Source organism: Lotus japonicus, chromosome 5 (assembly GCF_012489685.1).
Source record: "Lotus japonicus ecotype B-129 chromosome 5, LjGifu_v1.2".
In the NCBI taxonomy this organism is placed as follows: Eukaryota; Viridiplantae; Streptophyta; class Magnoliopsida; order Fabales; family Fabaceae; genus Lotus; species Lotus japonicus.
Genome location: NC_080045.1, coordinates 68,034,140 through 68,051,633, shown reverse-complemented (window position 1 = coordinate 68,051,633; position 17,494 = coordinate 68,034,140). Strand labels below are relative to the sequence as shown.

The following is a 17,494-nucleotide window of genomic DNA, read 5'->3' as shown; positions in this document are numbered from 1 at the left end:
TTTAGGGTTTTGTGTCGACTTTTGAGTTTTCTGCTGATTATTGAGAGTCGGGCCGATTTTTAGGGTCTTCGACTGATTTTTAGGTTTTCGGCCGATTTTTGGTTTTTCGGCCGACTTTCGGTTTTTCAGCCACTTTTTAGGCTTTTATGTCAACTTTTAAGGTTTTGATCTATTTTTGAGAGTCGGACTGATTTTTAGGGTTTTCGGCCGAATATATTAAGATAAAAACAATTAAATGAAGGAAATTCATTTATATTACCAAACAAAGAATTTTACAATTGAGCGAATTTCAACATTTTATCCAAACAATAAAATTTGAAATTCAAGAGAATTCAATTGAATCATTTGAATTCCCTGGCATTTAAAATCCCTTGAATTTCTACAATCCCTCATCCAAACACAACCTTAATGTATCAACTTATTTGGGTACTATACATTGACCTGAGTTAAGGTATCACAAGAAAGATAATGAACATCAAAGTTTAGTTTAGATGATGTCTGAACCGTTGAATTGTAATCCACATCCACGTGTGTGGAGAGAAAGGAGGAGACAATACAAAGCAAAGCTGTTTGCTTGCTTGCATTAACTTAACTTTACCCTCGAACCAAGATCAGATCCCGAATCAATCAATCGACAACTCAACTGATTGATAGATAGATAGTTTGAAGTTGCTTGAACTGGAACTGGGATTGTAAAGGAAGAAGAAGGTTATGGATTCTGCGCGTATCTTGCAATGCCATTCGCACATGATCCGTTCTGGGAGTCGGAAGAAGGAAAAGCAATTAGGAGGATCATCATCATCATCATCATTCTCCATCCATCATCTCTGTCGTCACACTCCTCATCCTCTTCTTCTTCACCGTCCTAAAACTGTTCCGCATATCTCCGCTGTCTCTTCGACTTCCACCCAAACTAGGGAAGAACGAAATAATAAGAAGAAGAACAAAGTTCGGCTGCGTCTTCGATTAAATCACCAAGTTGAGTTTGGTGATCATGTTGTCATTTCAGGATCAGCCAAAGAATTAGGGTCCTGGAAGAAACCTGTTCCGTTGGATTGGACACAAGAAGGATGGGCATGTTACCTGGATTTCCAAGGGAGCCAACAACTTGAGTTCAAATTCATAATTGTCGACAAGGACAACACTCTGCTTTGGGAAGCTGGAGATAACAGGCTCTTGAACTTGCCCGAGGAAGGTCATTTTGAGATGGTTGCAACATGGAACGCCACGCGCGAGAATATGGACCTTCAGCCTTTGGAATTGGATTTTGATGGAGGAGAGATTCAACAAGAAAAGGACTTCTCTGACGCTGCTACTAATGATGCTCCTCTTTCCCAATCAGAAGAGCCAAGTCCTTTTGTAGGTCAGTGGCAAGGTAACACTGTTACTTTCATGCAATCCAACCAACATCGGACCCATGAAACAGAAAGGAAATGGGACACTACTGGTCTTCAAGGCTTGCCTCTCAAGTTGGTTCAAGGTGATCAAAACGCAAGGAATTGGTGGAGAAAGGTACTCACTGTCACTCTTCTGTTATTCATTATGTTACTTCCTCAAACTAAACTTATGTAAATAACCAGCCTAATACTATCTTGTAATTAACTCTATCTATACTTTTCACCTTCAAGCTTGATATAGTACGCGAAATTATAGCTGAGAGTCTGCTTGGTAAAGATCCATTGGAGGCACTCATATACTCTGCTATCTACCTCAAGGTCTTCTTCTTCTGTCTTTTCCTCTGTATTTATATTCATTCATCTATGGTCTTCTTTTACCATCATCTAATCCCCTCAGGTCATCTTATGCAGTGGATTAACACAGGGCAAATAACATGTTTCGAAGATGGTGGTCACCACCGACCCAATAGGCATGCTGAGATTTCAAGGCTTATATTTCGTGAATTAGAGCGACATACCAGTCAAAAGGATATCTCTCCACAGGTGATTTATTATAATATTTACAGCGACATTAAGGGTAGCCTATTTGGTTCCAGGCACTGATCAAATTTTAGCTGTTAGTGTGTTGGTCATATTTCATAAGACTGTATGAGGGTATTTCTGTCATAAGAGCTATGTGATGGTAACGATTTATATCTGTGTATATATATACATATACTACCGCAGGACTGAATTGAGTTATGGATTTAAGTGATTCTGTTTTCTCTTTCTTTTCCCTCGTCTAATAACAATGGATTTTGATGCGCGGATATCTTGAGCTTTAGGAAGCTAGCAGTATTTTTGGCCTCATTTCAGCTTGGTACTATATTGAAGATGTGTAGTTCAAATGAATGCAGTCAATTAGTTTCATATGTTCTTTATGTGTCCCTAGTTTTTCCGGTTGCAGTTATTTTGATTTTAATGAAGCGCTTAAGCAAAGCCATGTAGTATTGAACATTTAAATTCTCCAGGAATTGGAAAATTTTCCAACAATGCTATTAGTGTAGTATTTGTTTTCATTTGCTACCTTTTATATCTCCCTGTATTAGAAGGTTTATCTTACTTCTTTCATTTACCATTATTTCTTTGATATACAGGAAGTTCTAATTGTTCGTAAGATTCACCCCTGTTTGCCATCTTTCAAGGCAGAATTCACTGCTTCTGTTCCTTTGACTCGAATTAGAGATATTGCTCATCGAAATGATATCCCACATGACCTGAAGGTTATTTTTCCCAAATTACTTGAAGTATGGAATATAATTGTAGTTCATGTGAATAGTGGTAACATGTTTTATGTATTCTTTATTTTCCAGACACAAATTAAACATACAATACAAAACAAGCTTCATCGAAATGCTGGTCCTGAAGATTTGGTTGCTACAGAAGCTATGCTTGCTAAAATCACAAAGAACCCTGGAGAATATAGTGAAACCTTTGTGGAGCAGTTCAAGATATTTCATCGAGAACTCAAGGACTTCTTTAATGCTGGCAGGTTTGACATGAATAACACTAACCTGACTCACTATAACTGTAAATTATATTATATGTAAATGTAGATATTTTTTTCTGCAGATCAATTAGTTTCACTTTAACATTGTGTTGTTTTCTATCGGAAACCTCCTACATGATCACAGCCCCATGATTTTAATACATAATTAAGCCTGTGAACCAATATACTGATCATGAAACTCCGTGCAGTTGTTAAGAAAATCTTCATTTTTAAGTAACCATATGTTTCCTTAAGTAAGAAAATCAACTGGTTGAGCACTGTGTAGTAGTTTCTCCATCTTGGAGATCCCATGTTCAGTCCCATTAGAAGCAACTTGCTGTGAAGGCTCGCATAAAAAGGGTGGCCTAGTAAGTGCACCTCTTCCATTCCGAAGTATGAGAGTGTCATGCCTGCAACCTTATTTGTGTTTCGTGAGGCTGTTTGCAGGTCTAAAACCTGTGGGCTGTAGCCATCATTGTCACAAGAGACAACAACCTTACTGTTGCACTGAAACTTGTTGTCTCTTGTGGAACCTCCAGTAGTCATGGAAAATAGAGTAACCAACCTCATTCATTTATGTAACAACAACAGTGTTGGAATATACTTTTTGAGTGATCACATCAAAGTATACAAAATATGAAGGAGATTTTTCATGTAACTTATGGGTTGCTGGAAAGTCATAATTTTAATGATTTCACTTCTGACCTTGTCATGTTGCAGTCTTTCCGAACAGCTAGAGTCAATTCACGAATCTATGGATAAATATGGGATTTCATCACTTGATTCATTCTTGCAGTGCAAACAGGTGAAATCGCCTTTTCTGATTCTGTTGTGTTTTTAATTTGGTCTCAGGCTTTGACACTGGAATATGCATATTGTGGAACATGACTTAGGAGTTGAACTTCATTATATGCTGAAATAATCTGATAAATCCGTTAATGTTCTTCTACTTTAGGATTGAATTTTATGTTTGGATTTTTTCTTCCAAGAATCCTTTCAGTGCATATCATTGTCCTTCAGCTACGTTCATTGAGCCACATACAAACTAGTGCTGTGCATATGAACCTTTGAGTTTTCTGCATTCATTTGGGCTGTTTCCATTAGCCTGGTTGTGAATATTATTCTGAAATACGTCAGCTTATGATTTCTTGGAGATAGATTTTTTCTTCTGTATTTTCAATTTGAACTGTGTTAGAGTATAGGTTATGCAATTCCTTTTTATTCATTCTCTATTGTATTTTCTGTTATTCATTATAACCTTTCTGTATAAGCTTTCTGTTTGTTAGTTATCCCAGCTGTCATAGTTATTTACGTACAGCTGTCATAGTTAGTTAGTAAGAAGAGGTTAGTAACTCTGAAGTTGCAACAAACTGTTAGGTTAGTTTCTTTCAGTTCAGGCTATAAATACACATAGCCTGTATCCTTTCACCCACCCAAATGCAATACAATTCAGATTATAAAATCAGTTTTCATTCTCTCTCTTATCTTTTTGTGCAAATTGGGGCTCTTAACTCTTTTAGTCTAAAGGTCCTTTGGTTTCTTTTGCCTTGTTGTATTTAGGATGGTGTGTTTGGGTCTAAAGGTCCTCCTTCTATGTACTTTTCTTCTTTCTTTTCACTAGACGCACATCTAGGGTTCTAAATTCGAGTTAGTGGGCCTGTTGTGTTTGGGTCTGAGTTTGGTTTTATCTGTTTGCTTTTGTTATTTACTTTGGTATTAAGTTAGCTTTTATTATTTGAGTTGGGCCTATGTTGGGCCAGTGTCATTTACTTAGTAAGGTTAGTAGGGTTAGTTTATTATAAATAGGTACTCTCCGTAGGTTAGAGCATGAATTAATAGAGTTTGTATAAGGATTTTCCCTTGGAAAGAAGGTTTTCCTTCTTGTGAATCCATTAGGATTGTTTTCTTATCCCTCTCTCTTTATCTCTACTCTCTTTCTGTAATAGGTTTTCCAAAATAAACATACTTACATATATTTCACTGGAGTATGGTGTAATTTCAACATCCCATAATATCAAATACCTTTCAAAGGGGCGACTCCATGTAATGGATAGCCTCCTCGACTGTGAATCATATCATATAATCTCATTGAGAGTAGTTACTGTAGTTTTTTTTTCCGGTTTCCCAAGGCATCCCCATGAGACTAATCCTCCGAGCCTCGGAGATTACATTAAGTGGGTAGACCTCTCCCAAAAATGCTTCTCCATACGCACCGCTCAGGGATCGAACCCTGAACTAGATGCTTAAGGAGCCCAACTATCTACCAGTTGTGCTACACCTTGTTACTCTAGTTGATAGTCCTCTTTTTGCACTTATGACTCCATCTAACATATAGACCTCTCCACCCAGAATCATATAGCTAGGTGCACCTAGACCGTTACCCACACTAACGGCCACGGGGTTCTAAAATGGATCCCTCAAAATACAAATACAAAACCATTTTAATCACGAAAATAGCATTTTTAATTTATACTAGTCAATTACAAAAATATCATTTTTAATTTCATAATAGTCAATGCGAAAATAGCATTTTTAATACTCATTTTCTATTTCGTAACTACATTCAAAATTAACTGTATACAATTCACAACATAGAAAGATTCAAGAATGTAAAAAATAAGTATAAAAACATGTCTCCCCAAGTTTAATTTAATTAACAATTTCTAATATGACAAGATAAATAAAAGTGACAATTATAGAAGTATTTAAAGATGTCACAATTTTGAGGAACCAACAAACCCACTCCCAACAACTCTAGAAGAAGCAAACAATGTGATAGCCGGTAGATCTATAAGTACCAATAAATATTTTAAAGACTAGAAATTTATTTAAATCTCTTGAACAAGGACAACCCTAAAATATCCAAATTTATTCTCAAAGTCATAGAAGTAATTTTACCTAAGCTAACATTAATAGAAGTCCATTCTTTAAATTTTTGAGTTGTGAGTATACCTCAAAAGAGCTCAAATAAATGACCGGGTGGTACCCTTCTCATTCTTTAGAGAATTAACTCTAAGGCAAAAAATTTACCTTACAGGCTCGTGTAAGAGAAAGGTGGAAAGCTTAGCTTGAAAGTAATAAAACCTTCCCCCAAGAGGTGGAGTCTTACAAGTGGGATTTCAAGGGATTGCGGTGAAAGAAATTGGAAGAGATCAGGCGGACAGAATGTGCTGCAACAGAGGAAAAAAACAACAAGAGTGAGAGAGAGTACCTTAAAGATGAAGTCGATGGGCATATGTATTTTAGTCTTAGTTTTTTTTTTAGTTAAGAGTTGAGACTTAAGTCATACGGTGCATTCATATTCTCAACCATTTGTTTTCCCCCCCCTTCTCTTTTGTCGAAATACTTCTCCACTAATTATAAAAATGACATAAGAATAACTTTTGAATAATTTATGCTCATCATATTCAGCATAAAAGTGAAATATTATAGTTGTAAAGCTATTGCTTTTATTAAGGTCCCACATTGAATTGATACTTGGCTAAAGTAGTCCTTATAAGGGATAATACAATCCCCACCCCTGAGCTATAGGGGTAGGCCTAGTCCAAATTCAAATTCCACGCTCCAAATGTCCATCCCTAGTGTGTGAGGGGGGGGGGGTGTTGTGGTCCCACATTTATTAGAGACATTGGCAAAGTAGTCCTTAGAATGGCTAGGTCGCTAGGACAATCATTATCCTTGAGTTAACTTTTGGGGCAAAGTTAGGTCCAAATTCAAGAGCTTTTATAAGAACTCTCCTTTCCGTTTTTGTTTTGTTGGTGGTGGGGGGGATAAGTACTATTGATCTTTTTAACTTGACTCTAGTACTCAGTTTTTCTTATAATGACATCTACTGATAAGGGATCACAATACATTTCCAGACAATGGACTCTGCTGCAGACTCAACACCTGGTGTGGAACAAGAAATTAAACTTCTGTTTAAAACCATGGAATCCTTGATTGCTTTGAGAGAAACTTTTGTCAAGGGTCTTGAAAGTGGCCTCAGAAATGATGCTCCAGATTCCGCAATTGCTATGCGTCAAAAGGTGACACTTATTTTATTGATCTATTAACAAAGCTTGAGTCTGGTTAGCTATTTAAAAAATGTTTTAACAACTTTTGATCCTTGTTTCTTTGGAAGTACAGTGGCGCCTCTGTGAGATTGGGCTTGAGGATTACTCATTTGTTCTTTTAAGCAGGTTCTTGGCATACCTTTTCATAATTTACATTTTGAACACTTGTCAAATACTCAGATGTTGAACTACTTTCATGAAATATATGAAGAACACATTATTTTGCAATAGGCACGGAGTTCTTGTTATCTACTTGGACAATAGTAGTTGCAGCTAGAATATAAATGCTTACTTGCTCTAATTGTGTGAAGATAGATGTTTATTGGGCCTTGAATTTATTCAAAGAATTATATCAATTCTTGAATTCTTTAGATTGGCAAAATATATGAAATATCCAATGTTGTGAAAAGCTAGATTCTACGTAGAATCGGAGAGGGGGTTCAAAATCGTATAATCGTATAATCGTATATTGAATCGTAAGATTCTACCATAAATAGAAAAACAAAAAAATAGCATAGATATCTTGTAAATCACATCATTTAACAAAAATTGGAATAAAAATTCATCAGATTAACATTCATATAAGTCATAATCTCAATCCAAAATCATAAGAGTACTAGAACATGAAACTAAAAGATGAAACAGACACGTTGAAGAATGAAGGAAAACAAAGATGTTGGAGAATGAAGAGAAAACAGAAGAGGAAGAGACCTAGATAGAGACTACAGAAAACAGAGCATGAATGCGTGATTCAATTCACTCTACTATGAGTGAATTATATAGGCAATTAGAGGCGTGAAGGTTGGGTCATGTGGGTTGATTTTTCAAAATATACAATCAGTTATTAATTCTTATCAATTAACCATTCAAATTTGGCAACTACAATCGATTAGAGCTTCAATTTTGAAATCCCCTAAATGCTGGGTGGTGGGTTGTTTTTTCCACCAAGTCAAAAAACTCTTTAGTTTCCCCAATTTTAGGAATCAGCTTCAAAAATTAAAAAAATACTAGAATCGTAAGATTCAATAGGATTTTACGATTAAAATCTAAGATTCTACGCGATTCCACCAAAAAAAGATTTTGCATGCGTTTTGAATCAGAACAGTGCTTAGGATTTTGCGATTTTGCTATAGATTTTGCTAACATTGGAAATATCTTTTCAAATTTAAACGATCACAACTTATGGGGATGTAGTGTGAAGTCAAGCTGCCTAGATGTCACTTGATAATGATGTATATCGAACCATGTTGAACTTGATTGATGGAGAATTGGTGATATAAAACTTTTCCAGCTACATGGCACTTATAAATTGTAATGAAAAGACCTTCCTCTTGGTAGAGCATTAACTTCTGAACTCATATGAATAGATTTATCAATGTGCTTGAAGCTATGGGAGGTGCTCATTGGCTGGCTGCAAATTTGCAGTCAAAAAATGTGAACTCTTGGAATGACCCGCTTGGGGCCCTTACTATTGGAGTCCACCAGTTGAAGTTATCTAATTGGAAGCCAGAAGAATGTGGTGCTATTGAAAATGAGCTCATTGCCTGGAGTGCAAGAGGCCTTTCTGAAAGGGAAGGTAAACTCACGTATTTGCTTAACTTGTCGTGTTGACTAGTTTTTCACTTTAGATGTGCTATGCTTTCCCAGGAAATGAAGATGGCAAGATGATCTGGGCATTGAGACTGAAAGCTACTCTTGATAGATCAAAGAGGCTAACTGATGAATACACTGAAGAACTTCTTAAAATATTTCCTCAAAAAGTCCAGGTCAAATAGTAATATTATTCTGTTAAAAGCCTGATATTTTAATGCCCAAAGCAAAACAAATATTATATATATTGAAGCCCAAGTACGACCAAGACTAGGGAATAAAAGAAGTACAAAAAATCCCTTGACTGATAATATATAATTAAATGAAAAAACAGTTTGCTAGTCTTAATAACCCTAATATAATTTTGATTAGTACCTAGTAGGATCTATGCACTTTTCCACTCAGCTTTTCAATCAGAAATAAGCCAGAATGGCTTACAAATTCATTTCAAACCTAAATAACTTACGCCTTTTAATACTTTTACCCTGTTTGGTTTCTAAACCAGGTTCCTTTGCATGTTATGAATGTATCTTGAAATAAACAAAATTGTCCCTTTAAATTTTGCAGACACTAGGAAAAGCTCTAGGAATCCCTGAAAACAGTGTCAGAACATATACTGAAGCTGAGATTCGTGCTGGGTATGGTAATACAACATTTTATTAAGAGAACAAGTTACAGGAAATCAGGAATTATATTCTGTAGTGTTATCATCAATATCTGTGGTTTCTTGTCATGTTTTTTTTCCTAGACTATGGATTTCATTACGATAAACATAACTAGTATATTATCTGACTTCTCTACTGTAAATTTTAGCGTGATTTTTCAGGTTTCAAAACTATGTATTCTTCTGCTAAAAGCTGTTAGAAGTACACTTGGTTCTGATGGTTGGGATGTTCTTGTTCCAGGAGCTGTTTTAGGAACATTAGTTCAGGTACTGAGCTACAATTAGAAATATCACTAGCAATGTTATTGTGATAGTTACTCTGGTGCATGTGTGTGTGTGTGTTTGTTTGAGAGAGAGAAACAGAGATCTTTAAAAAACAACCAGTATTGAATTTAAAAAAGTTATCCCTTACGTTGCTGTCTTAAAAGTTTATTATACCCTCATATTAATATTAATAAGACTATTGCAAGATGGAGCATATTAGAACAGTGTTTGGATACACTTGGGTGTGAAATTCTGGTTCTCGCACAGGACAGATGTCGAACGCGATGTTGGGACAATCGGTTCGACAATTGCACAACAGTACATAAATTAAATCAACGAAAAAAACACAGGGAATTGTTAACCCAGTTCGGTGCAACATCACCTACATCTGGAGGATACCAATCCAGGAGTCAATTCACTATCAAATAATAGCTCTCAGGTCACATGAAAGTCCCTCCTATACCTAAGTACTCCCCCTTAGTATAGAGCCTCTTCAATGTCTACCACTATTACATAAGTGAATCTAGCTTAGCCCTTCTCCTCTAAGCTATGAGGAAACTTCCTCTAACCCCTAAAGACCACTGCCACAGCGATCAAGACATGTTTATCAATAAACAAGTTTGATGAGATTACAACTCAACTAAACATATCAACTTAGTACTTGCAATAGCACAGGAAGCACTAAGTTGTTACAATACTCACAACAGGACTCAAATAATAAACCCTAAGATCAGTATATCACGCTCAGAATCCCTGTTTTGCTAGGGTTTATAAACTCCTTTATATAGACGTTCACGTGAGGCTTGGATCTTCAATGGGCCGAACGTCATAGAGTCCACAACAGCACTTCTGGAAAGAATCTTCAAGGAATCAACTCTTACCAGAATAAAATAACAGAACCAAGTAAGTTTAAATTCAAACTTTGAGATATACTTGGTTCACACGTTATCAATCTTGTTACTTCAGCCAAGATTAAAACAAACACGCCTTCAGAAGATAAAACGCACAGCATAGGATAAATCTTCTGAATCCCCTTACAGTCAGCAGCCCAACAAATAACTTGATTTCAGCGATTGAACCACCAACATACGTAAACACACCATGTTGTTCCAGATGTTGGAACATATGGTTGCACATCATGTTTTGAGCAAAATGCAGCCAATCAAAAGAACTACAGGGTGTACTTGATTACATCCTTAGGATTTCTTTAGTCTATTATTACAGATGTAACTAGTAGTTATTCAGTTGACTAGTCTGTTACATGTCAACAATATTCGAGCATCTATATAATTCTAGTATCTAGACTCTTTTCTTAATCAATAAGTTAGTTCTCTACTTTTCTCTTTACTCTCATTTTCCTACAGAGCATAAATAATAATTATGCCTAGATTGTTACCATTATTTTACTTACCTTCCACAATACTAAATTTTCTATGAAAAAGCTCGTAGTTATCTTTTTTTGGACCATCGATCTAGCAGAGAAGCCTAGTTTGCATCAGGAAAACCTATTCTAAAATGACTATGATGCCAACCAGATTTCCGTGTAGCACATCCTAGCAGCCTCCCAGCTTGCAGATGCACTGACTAAGCCTTTGTCCTCCTCTTGGTTCCTTGATCTTCGGATCAAGCCCAATGTGCAGAATGTGCCTTCCTTCCTCAGCTGAGATTGAGGGGGGAATATTGGAGTACACTACACTGATATACAGTGTACCCGTTGTATTCTGTCATAGCTCTTGTGGTTAGTTATGGTTAGTTAGTCCAGTCAGTTTGTTAGCCTACAATTACTTTAGTTACCTTGTGATCTAAGCACATCTGTATATATTGTAACTCTCAGTTCTATTGAACAATACAGTCATTTTCAGATTCAGTCTCTCTCTCTGTGTGTGTGTGTGTGTGTGTGTGTGTCTCTCTCTCTATGGTTGACCTCTCACCACCCATGATGGACCAAGTGCCTCTGAAATTTCACACTATTATTTACAATCAACAATCAAACAGAAGTCCTCAAGCTGTGGAAAGGGGGCATCTATAGCCCTCTACACAAGCAAACCTATAAATAAAGTGATAACCAAATAGGTAAGAAACTAGTAGGGATATCCCCATCCATACAATAGATCATGACTAACATGAATTTGGGCATCTTTGACCTAGGTTGAAAGAATTGTTCCTGGATCCCTACCATCTTCAGTGGAAGGTCCAATTATCCTTCTTGTTAACAGAGCTGATGGTGATGAAGAGGTATATTTATACTTCATTGAGTGTATATGAAGTAACAAATAGATCAATGTTTGTAAGTTTGATTATGCTGCCAGGTAACAGCTGCTGGGAGGAACATAGTGGGAGTTATACTTCAGCAAGAGCTGCCTCACTTGTCTCATCTTGGTGTTAGGGCCCGGCAGGCAAGACTTCTTTCAATGTTTCCAATTCCAATGAATGATTTTGAAGTTTGAATTTACACATTGTCCATGACATTCATACAGCTATTGCTAATTACAGGAGAAAGTCGCCTTTGTAACGTGTGAAGATGATGAAAAAATTGCTGATGTAAAAAGTCTTATTGGGTCATGTGTGAGGTTATTTGCCAAGACAATTTTCTCGTCCTTGAACCCTTATCCTTAAAACTTAAATCAATTAACTTTTCAAATTACTTTGATAATATTGTCATTGTGAATACATTTAATCCTATAATGTTTTCCATTTTCCCTTCCTATAATGTTTTCCATTTTCCCTTTTCCTGCTTTTATTTAACTTTCCAGGTTGGATGCATCCGCTGCTAGTGTTACTCTGAAGTTGTCTTCTTCAGTGGACTCCAATGGCAGTTTTTCTGTTGAAAGGGCTTCTGATGATAGTTTCTCTGGAGTTGAGGTTCCTGCTTTCTCTGCTGGTGGAATCTCCAATTCTAATCAGGTAGAGAATGATAGAATTATTCACTTTTATTTTGGCGATGTGCTGACATTTTTTTTCACATCTAGAAATGAACTTTCAGCATGGTGAAAGTGGTGAGATTTTGAGGTGAAAGATTGAACTGACATTTTCATGATGCTAATGATGGGTTCTGCATGATAGAGATAAAAACCTTCTGTTATTGAGATGAGAAGAAGACACTCGAATTGAGATAAATTTACAGAGAATGGAAATGTAAATCATAAAGGTGGACCTGATCCAAATGTTAACACTCTGATTGCACTACAAATAACTACTTACCCCAATGCAATATCCTAATACTAAATATATTCCTAAATCTGTTATCCCTTTCATATTTCACATAACAACATACAACTACTACGCGAGGTTGGCTATAGGAATCACACCACGCCACTGAGCTCAATCAAAAACCAAAATTTGTGGGATATTAATTCACATAACAGCATCAGCTTTTAACTTGATTAGTTCATTAACATGGTATGACCGTATGAGGGTGTACAAAATTAAACAACCTAGAGGTTAATCCCTACTGGCTCCATTATCATAATTAAATGAAGTTTTAGAATAAAGCAGGTCCTTCATGTGTAGGGGTCTGTTGAGATAGCAGACAATACTTATCCCTTACCTAATAATGTAAGCTTTAAAGTTGATTTTTTTTTACTGCATATGTAGATAACCTTTAAGGTTATTCAGAGTAATGATTTTTTGATGCAAAGCATTCAATCAATTGCCTAATTATGCTGTTCATTTGAAGGATGCTTCATCTGGTGGAGTTATCTTGCTTCCTGATGCAGAGACTCAGACTTCCGGTGCAAAGGCTGCTGCATGTGGTCGCTTGTCATCATTGTCTGCAGTTTCTGATAAAGGTATGATTCAATTGTGTTGCATAATTATGTCAGACCACCACTATTACACTTACAGTGAGTAACCTCATCTCAAAGTACTATTTAAAACATTCTTTTATATATTTATTTTGGTTTACCAACAGTCATAACGATAGAGGTTCAAGGTCCGGAATTTTGTTTTTAAACTATCCAGCTCGAGATTTTATCTTTAGAGAATTTTACTGAAACAATCAAATCTTTATGTTCATCTCAAATTTGATTTAATGCTTTTTTTTGTGAGCTGAAACAATGTCTTGTAGTGTAACTCTTTACTCTCTTTTACTTTTAATGAATTTTTCTTTATCCCCCGAATAACCGGTTATTTACTTTAATGAATTTAATGACAATAATGTACTCTTGCAAATCACATTTCTAAAATCTGATTTTTGGATGACAGTTTACAGTGATCAGGGAGTGCCTGCTTCTTTCCAAGTTCCTTCTGGGGCAGTTTTGCCTTTTGGATCCATGGAATTAGAGCTAGAGAAGAGCAACTCGACTGAAACATTCCGGTCTATACTGGATAAGATAGAAACAGCAAAACTGGAGGGTGGTGAACTTGATGGTCTTTGCCATCAACTCCAGGAACTGGTTTGTTCCCTGAAGCCATCAAAAGATGTCATTGAAAGCATTGGGAGAATATTTCCAAGCAGTGCATGTTTAATTGTTCGATCCAGTGCCAATGTAGAGGACTTAGCTGGAATGTCAGCAGCTGGACTTTATGAATCAATACCCAATGTTAGTCCTTCCAATCCAACAGTTTTTGGAAATGCAGTTAGCCGAGTTTGGGCTTCGCTGTACACACGAAGGGCAGTTTTGAGCCGGCGTGCTGCTGGCGTGCCTCAGAAGGAAGCTTCAATGGCTATTCTGATTCAAGAAATGCTCTCACCTGATTTGTCATTTGTGCTACATACCGTGAGCCCAACAAACCAGGATAGTAATACTGTGGAGGCTGAGATTGCTTGTGGGCTGGGTGAAACTCTGGCTTCTGGAACTCGGGGCACACCATGGCGCATATCATCTGGGAAATTTGATGGGGTTGTACAAACGCTGGCTTTTGCAAACTTGAGTGAGGAGTTGCTGGTACGTGGTGCAGGACCTGCTGATGGGGAGGTTATCCGTTTAACTGTGGATTACAGCAAGAAACCCCTGACAGTTGACCCAGTTTTCCGGCGACAACTTGGTCAACGCCTATGTGCCGTTGGGTTTTTCCTGGAAAGAAAGTTTGGGTCCCCACAAGATGTAGAAGGATGTCTTGTTGGAAAAGACATCTATATTGTTCAGACAAGGCCCCAACCTAATTAAACACACATGAAATCTCTTGTCTGTAAGACTGTAACTATAGTTATTCATACGGATGGGTGGCCTCTGCCTCTTGAAATGACAGTAATTTTATGTGAAACAGCTGCTGCACAATAGTTTCTGAGGTATAGAGGAAGCACGTAGCTAGTACTTTTTAGTTTTAATTTGGAGCTGTATGGATTAAGTATTGCAATGGATTGTAAAAAAACAGATTGAGACTATCAGTTTTGTTGTCGCCAATGTTGGATAATCGGTTGCTTGACAGAGCCTCAACGATCAAGCGGAAGCGGTCTAGAGTTGTTTGACCCCTACTGCCCCTAATTCTTAAAACAAAAAAATTAATTAATTAAATTTAATCACATAGTAGGTGAGCCTGGGCATCGTCAACGCTTCAAGCTCAATAGACTCTTGCGTGAGAGAGCTTGTTAAAATATAATATAAAATCATTAATGTGACCTTACCCAACAACTTACGCTTTTGGGATAATTAGTTACTTGACAGCCAAAACCTTTTAAAATGATCCAATGGATGCATATTTTAAGTCTCGTCATATTGTAGAGGAAACTTCATTTATGTGATAAATTTGTTTGTTTAATTGCAAAAAGCCGATAATTAATTTAAAAATGAACTTCTATAAAAGAGACCATCTTCATTGTTAAAATTAGAATCTAATGGTCCACATTCTACCATAGAAGGTGCTGCTTAGAGTTGGCGGGAGAGGATCCATAAGTTGTTCTCTTGTACCGCCATAAAAGACTGCTCTTTTAAATCGGTTAAAAAGTTTGTTACAATTTTTTTCTCTGTTTACCGCTGAAACTTTAGTTTATCTCGTCACATTACATACTCAGCCACAAATTTTATTGCCAAATCTGCTATGTTAGATTTTGTATATATTAATTTTTGCATCTCATGAGATTTAAGTGCCATTAAGTTGGCGTTATATTTATCTTTATTTCGCAGTTCATATTAAATTTTAATTTGTGCCATTAAGTTTTCATATGTCCTACCAAATTAATTCCCATTATACCTTCCCAGCTAATTAACCCACATGGACACAGAGAGAGATAGATAGATATATAGATATGCAAATCTTGTTTATAATTTAGTAGTTGGTTATCCACTTATCCTAATCCAATCCAAATGATTATATGTTTCTCCTATTCTTAGTTTGTGCTGCATGCATGACGTAAAATTGGGGGTAGCACTGGCAGGTGCAGGTAGATCATGAATTGGTGATGGGATCATGCCTCTCAGGTTTGGGTTTGGGTTCAGGTTCATCTCCTGCTCCTCCTTCTCCTTCTCCTTCTCCTTGTGAATCATCCACATCCACATCCACATCCACATCCACATCCACATCCACATCCACCGCTGCTGCTGATTATAACGTCGAAATACGGTTGCACAGAGTTCGTGGCAGACTCGTCTTGAACGGATCCTCCCACGTTGCATCCTTGTTCTCTAAGCAAGGAAGAAAAGGGATCAACCAGGATGCTATGCTTCTTTGGGAGGTAGGTACAAGTTTAATTTCATTATTTTGTTTTAATTTATTTATTCAATTTCATCATCTCATTTATTTTATTTTCGATTCCCAGAACTTTCGTTCAATGGAGGACACCGTTTTTTGTGGTGTTTTTGATGGCCATGGACCTTATGGCCATATGGTTGCCAAGAAAGTCAGGGATTCTTTCCCTTTAAAGCTCATGGCTCAATGTGAATACATGGATGATCTTGATCTTTCAGATGGACATGGACTCATCAATGATAATGATATTCATGGGATTAATTTTGTTAAACTAAGACAATCATTTTCAAAGGCATGTAAGATTATGGACAAACAACTCAAACTGCACCATCATAGTGATTGCTATTGCAGTGGTACTACAGCAGTCACCTTGCTCAAGCAGGGGCACCACCTTGTTATTGCAAATGTCGGGGACTCCAGAGCTGTATTGGCTACCCGAGATCAACATGATGATTCTATTTTTGCTCATCAGTTGACCACTGACTTTAAGCCAAATCTTCCAAGTATCCATCCCTCTTTCTTTTTTCCATCTTTATTTGCATTTCTCTTTGTTATTCACTTCATTTCCAAGTATGCTAAGTCTTACTTCTTGTTTTTACTCAGGGGAAGCAGAGAGGATCAGGCTTTGTAAAGGAAGGGTGTTTGCCATTGAGAAAGAACCACAAGTTGCTCGAGTTTGGTTGCCTAACGTTGATGCCCCTGGCCTTGCTATGACACGGGCTTTTGGAGATTTTTGCCTGAAGGACTACGGCGTCATCTCTGTTCCTGATGTCTCACATCACCGCCTCACTGAGAAAGATGAATTTGTTGTATTAGCCACAGATGGGGTAAGGCTGTGCAATTGAATCAATACCAGTTCAACATCACATTTGTTTCTCAGCTCAGTTGTGCTGGTTCTTCTGAGCAGGTTTGGGATGTTTTATCAAACAAAGAGGTTGTGGGGATTGTGGCATCTGCTCCACGGTCTTCTGCAGCTAAAGTACTGGTTGAATCAGCCGTTCAAGCATGGAGGACGAAGCTTCCCACTTCTAAGGTTGATGATTGCTCTGTAGTTTGCCTCTTCTTTGATACTCATGCAAACCTAAATTCAGCAAATAACATAAACAACTTGATACCAGAGGCATCAATTAACCATTCTGACACTGTAGTTCAGAAATCACCACCATATAGGGAGGGAGGGGACAAGGAAATCACAGTTGTAACCTGACCAGCAGCAGCAATAGGCCAATAGCATGTCTTGTCTTTTTTTTCTTTTTTTCATGTCTCTTCCCAAGCCTCACTAATTTTATTAAGGCTGGGAGAATTAGGATGCATCATTATTTTGATGATAATTTTGGTTAATTTTTCTGCCAATTTTCTTTTAATCATTGGT

The 17,494-nt window shown here is 37.0% G+C and overlaps 2 protein-coding genes across 2 annotated transcripts; both read left to right on the top strand.

Moving 5' to 3' along the window:
- The first annotated feature begins 524 nt into the window (after positions 1–524).
- Positions 525–14,824, top strand: LOC130717349 (phosphoglucan, water dikinase, chloroplastic). Its single transcript, XM_057567551.1, has 18 exons — positions 525–1,512; positions 1,629–1,715; positions 1,809–1,940; positions 2,534–2,659; positions 2,750–2,928; positions 3,646–3,730; positions 6,786–6,950; positions 7,051–7,103; positions 8,345–8,553; positions 8,625–8,743; positions 9,135–9,205; positions 9,381–9,498; positions 11,644–11,730; positions 11,805–11,891; positions 11,989–12,065; positions 12,249–12,399; positions 13,172–13,283; positions 13,699–14,824. The coding sequence occupies exons 1-18, from the start codon at positions 712–714 to the stop codon at positions 14,601–14,603; spliced, it is 3,564 nt and encodes a 1,187-aa protein (XP_057423534.1). The 5' UTR covers positions 525–711; the 3' UTR covers positions 14,604–14,824.
- Positions 14,825–15,632: 808 nt separating this feature from the next.
- On the top strand, positions 15,633–17,486 carry LOC130717350 (probable protein phosphatase 2C 33). Its single transcript, XM_057567553.1, has 4 exons — positions 15,633–16,108; positions 16,193–16,625; positions 16,726–16,949; positions 17,030–17,486. The coding sequence occupies exons 1-4, from the start codon at positions 15,836–15,838 to the stop codon at positions 17,327–17,329; spliced, it is 1,230 nt and encodes a 409-aa protein (XP_057423536.1). The 5' UTR covers positions 15,633–15,835; the 3' UTR covers positions 17,330–17,486.
- Positions 17,487–17,494: the final 8 nt, after the last annotated feature.